General features: G+C 35.8%; 1 protein-coding gene across 1 annotated transcript; it reads left to right on the top strand.

Moving 5' to 3' along the window:
* Positions 1–731: 731 nt before the first annotated feature.
* On the top strand, positions 732–3,836 carry LOC145129758 (U-box domain-containing protein 11-like). The gene is made up of 4 exons (XM_079064556.1): positions 732–1,338; positions 1,799–1,915; positions 2,001–2,375; positions 2,452–3,836. Exons 1-4 carry the CDS (start codon positions 1,024–1,026, stop codon positions 3,553–3,555), a joined length of 1,911 nt encoding a protein of 636 aa, XP_078920682.1. The 5' UTR covers positions 732–1,023; the 3' UTR covers positions 3,556–3,836.
* Positions 3,837–4,076: the final 240 nt, after the last annotated feature.

The raw sequence follows: 4,076 nt of genomic DNA on the forward strand, positions 1-4,076 counted from the left end.
TTTTTTTTTTAATTTCCAAATATACCTCTTAATAAGAAAACATATTTTTTAAATGCTATTTTATGTCATTATATAAATTTTGGGTAACTTATAAGCCAGTGGCAGAGCTAGAGTCAGAGTAAAAGAGTATCCCCGACAAGTAATGAGGTATCTCCGATAAGTAATTGCCTATCGGGGATACCCAATTAGCGGAACCATTACTTATTGGGGATATCTCATTACTTTTCGGAGATACTCTTTTACTTTGACCTGACTCCGCCACTGGCTTACGTAATCTTTTGATTGAAACCGTGGTTGTGGTGAATGGGCGACTAAAATGAGAAGATGAAATGATGAAGCCATCTAACTAGATACTAATATAAATTGTAAAAGTTAGATGAAATGATAAACATATTAAAAATAGGGACCTAATGTAGACACATTTAAACCTTATTATCCTTCTTTAAACGGTTATAACAACCATGTTGGTGTAATATGTACAAAAAAAAGACGTTCAGGACCTATTGTGGACAAAATTAAAACTTTATTACTTTTTTTAAACGGTTATAACAACCATGTTGGTGTAATATGTAGAAAAAAAAAAAAAAAAAAAAAACCTTATAAGGACCTAAAGTTAAAACCTTATTACACTCTTTTACTTTAAAACCTTTACATGTTTGAATTTTTCATAGAAAGCCTATGAAATAATGTAGGAGACATATATGTGGTTTCCTAAAGAGCCAAGCCAATTCATCCAATTATTAGAAAGGAAATCACCACTCTATTCCAATCCTCCTCACAATATTCCCCTTTACAACTGTCTTCTTCTATTTCTCTCTCACACACTCACACCATGAACACGCACCTACACCAACAACTACTCATTCAAATACTTACATAATCCTTCTTCCTCCGAGAATCTCGCCTTAATTTTATCCACATTATTTTAATCTTTGACATTATTATTAAAGACCCAATCCTTCAATCTACTCCTTTGCATAGTGGTCTGCCATACATAGCAAAAATTCGCTACCACTACCAGCCATGGCCGGCGTTGATTCCACCGCCATCCTTGCCTCTATCCAATCCCTCCTCCGCCTCGTCAGGGACGTTGCGCGTTGCTCCGGCACCGGATTCAATGGAGACTTTAAGAAAGATTGTACTGATTTGTGTAGAAGGGTGGCCTTGTTGTCGCATTTGTTGGAGGAAATTAGGGACTTTAAAGGGGATTTGAGGTTGTTGGATGAATCGGCTTCTTCGTCGTCTTCTTCATCTTGCTTGTCTGACCTAACGGTTACTCTTCAAGCTGCGAAAAAGCTACTCGTAATTGCAGGCAATTTCGATCAAAAGATCTCTCCGGTGAGTACGTCTCAATTTTTGTATGAATCGATGAATTTGATTGTTTAATTCCACTCAATTGAACTTTCAAATGGTTATATTACAATTCACTTGTATTACTTCATCGTTCGTTTCGTATCATACTATTAATAGCCTACATAACGTTCTGTTCAATTAAAATCTGATCAAATTGCTTCAAAAATTAGCAATGTTGGTAGAATTATGAGTTGTTCGTAATCTGTCAATTGGTGATTCGCTTGATGCTTTTAACATCTGTCCTCGATTTTCGTGAAAATTTATCTATGATCAATCAGTTTTCTGATGACATACACGAAAGAATCAAAACAATTTCGACTCTATAAATCTTTCATTTCTGAGTTTAGATAACATCGCTAATCAATATCATCCTATCAATCATGCGATTACAGTTCCTTATACAGATTCTATTGTGTTACTCATACTTTATTGCTTTTGATTATAGGAAGGATCAGCCAAGAAAATCGCATTTCAATTCCAATGCGTTACATGGAAATTGGAAAAAGCATTAGCAAACTTACCATATGATGATTTTGAAATCTCGGAGGAAGTTCAAGAACAAGTAAGAACACAATTATGCTTATGCTTATGCTCATCTTATTGGTCATCAATGGAGTTTATATTCTTAATAATTTTTTTCCCCTCAGGTTGATTTAGTGAGAGGTCAACTTCGAAGAGCAAGGGAAAGATATGGTAAACCCCTAAATTCTTCCATTCTTTCACAAGCCTTACTTCAGGTCCCAGATAAAGAACAAGTAGAAAATACGGGTAACATTAATCATCAAGAACCAGAAACAAAGGTGGAAAGTGCTTCAAAAGAAAATCTTTCAAAAGGGTATAATCAAAACGAAATGATTTATCAATCCAATGATTCCAAGATTTCATCAGCATCATCTCCATTGGAGACTTGCAAGAACATTGATGAAAACAAGAAGTTGGATGCCCCTGCAATTCCTGATGATTTCCTTTGCCCTATTTCTCTAGAACTCATGAGGGATCCTGTTATTGTCTCCACTGGACAGGTAGATTCCATTCCTTTGTTCAACCTTTTCCTTTTCAATTCCATTCCAACTTCTGAAATCTTATCCATTCTTACAGACATATGAAAGATCATACATACAAAGATGGATCGATTGTGGCAACACAACATGTCCAAAAACTCAACAAAAGCTTCAAAACACAACTCTAACACCCAACTACGTGTTAAGAAGTTTAATCACACAGTGGTGTATCAATCACAACATTGAACAACCAACATTACTAACAAACAGGAAACTAAAAAGGACAGATGGGTCATTTCGCGATGTAACCGAAGACATAGAAGCCATTGAAGTTATAGTCCGGAATCTCTCAAGCCATTCCATTGAAGAAAGAAGGGCAGCATTGTCCGAAATCCGATCTTTATCAAAAAGAAGCACAGACAACCGAATCCTCTTAGCAGAAGCAGGGGCAATTCCGATTCTCGTAAGTTTGTTAAATTCCGAAGATACCCTTATCCAAGAAAACGCAGTCACTTCAATTTTGAACCTTTCTATATACGAAAACAACAAAGCACTTATAATGTTGGCAAATGTTGTACCCTCCATTGTCCAACTTCTTAGAGTTGGAACAATGGAAACAAGAGAAAATTCCGCCGCTACCCTTTTCAGTTTATCACTTGCTAATGAAAATAAAATCATAATCGGAGCATCAGGGGCAATTCCGGCATTAGTTAATCTTCTTGAAAACGGAAGCAATAGAGGGAAGAAAGATGCTGCAACTGCTTTGTTTAATCTTTGCATTTACCAAGGGAATAAAGGGAGAGCAGTGAGGGCCGGAATCATAACCGTATTGCTAAAAATGTTACGTGATTCCGATTCCGATTCCGATTCCGGTTCCGGTTCCGGTGGTTGTATGGTGGATGAGGCGTTGACAATACTTTCGGTTCTTGCTAGCCATCAAGAAGCAAAGGTTGGAATCGTGAAAGCCGGGACGATTCCATTGTTGATTGATCTTATGAGAACTGGAGTTTCAAGAAACAAAGAAAATGCCACTTCGATCTTGCTTTCTTTATGCAAAAGAGATAGTGAGAATCTTGAGTGTATAAGTAGACTCGGGGCTGTGATTCCGTTGATGGAATTGGTGAAGAATGGGTCGGAAAGGGCGAAAAGGAAGGCGGAATCGTTGTTGGGCCATCTTCAACGGAATCAACAAGGGATGTGATTCCGATTCCGTTGATGGAATAACTTGCTAATTTGTTTATTCATCTGATTCTTGATCGACATACTTACGTTTATTTTGAGATTTTATATACGGGGAAGTAATATGTTTCTCGGCGTTTTATTGTATTTTTTATTTTTATTTTTTGTGTTTGGAAAATTCATTTGATATTGTTGTTGTTTGTTTGATGATATCATATGTTGGATTGGGAATAACTTGTGTGAAAGTGGATTCATGACAACTTTTATGATTTATGGAATTCGATTGGCAATTGTACATCATAATATCATATGTTGGTGTAATGTTTCATAATAGTCTCTCTTGTTATATTTATTTCATAATAGTTACTTTTTACTACATATAACTATTAAATCCTTCTCATTGTTTCAAATTTATCTTTTTTTTGAGATATAAGAGGGGTATGTTTTGTATATGGAGTAAAACACATTACTAGTTAAAGTTCCTTAAAGTTTTTGTATTTGAAACGTATTTTGATTGACTGTTTAAGTGCTTGTTGATGTCAC

Source organism: Lactuca virosa, chromosome 8 (genome assembly GCF_052849685.1).
Source record: "Lactuca virosa cultivar CGN04683 chromosome 8, Lactuca_virosa_CGN04683_v6, whole genome shotgun sequence".
Lineage (NCBI taxonomy): Eukaryota > Viridiplantae > Streptophyta > Magnoliopsida > Asterales > Asteraceae > Lactuca > Lactuca virosa.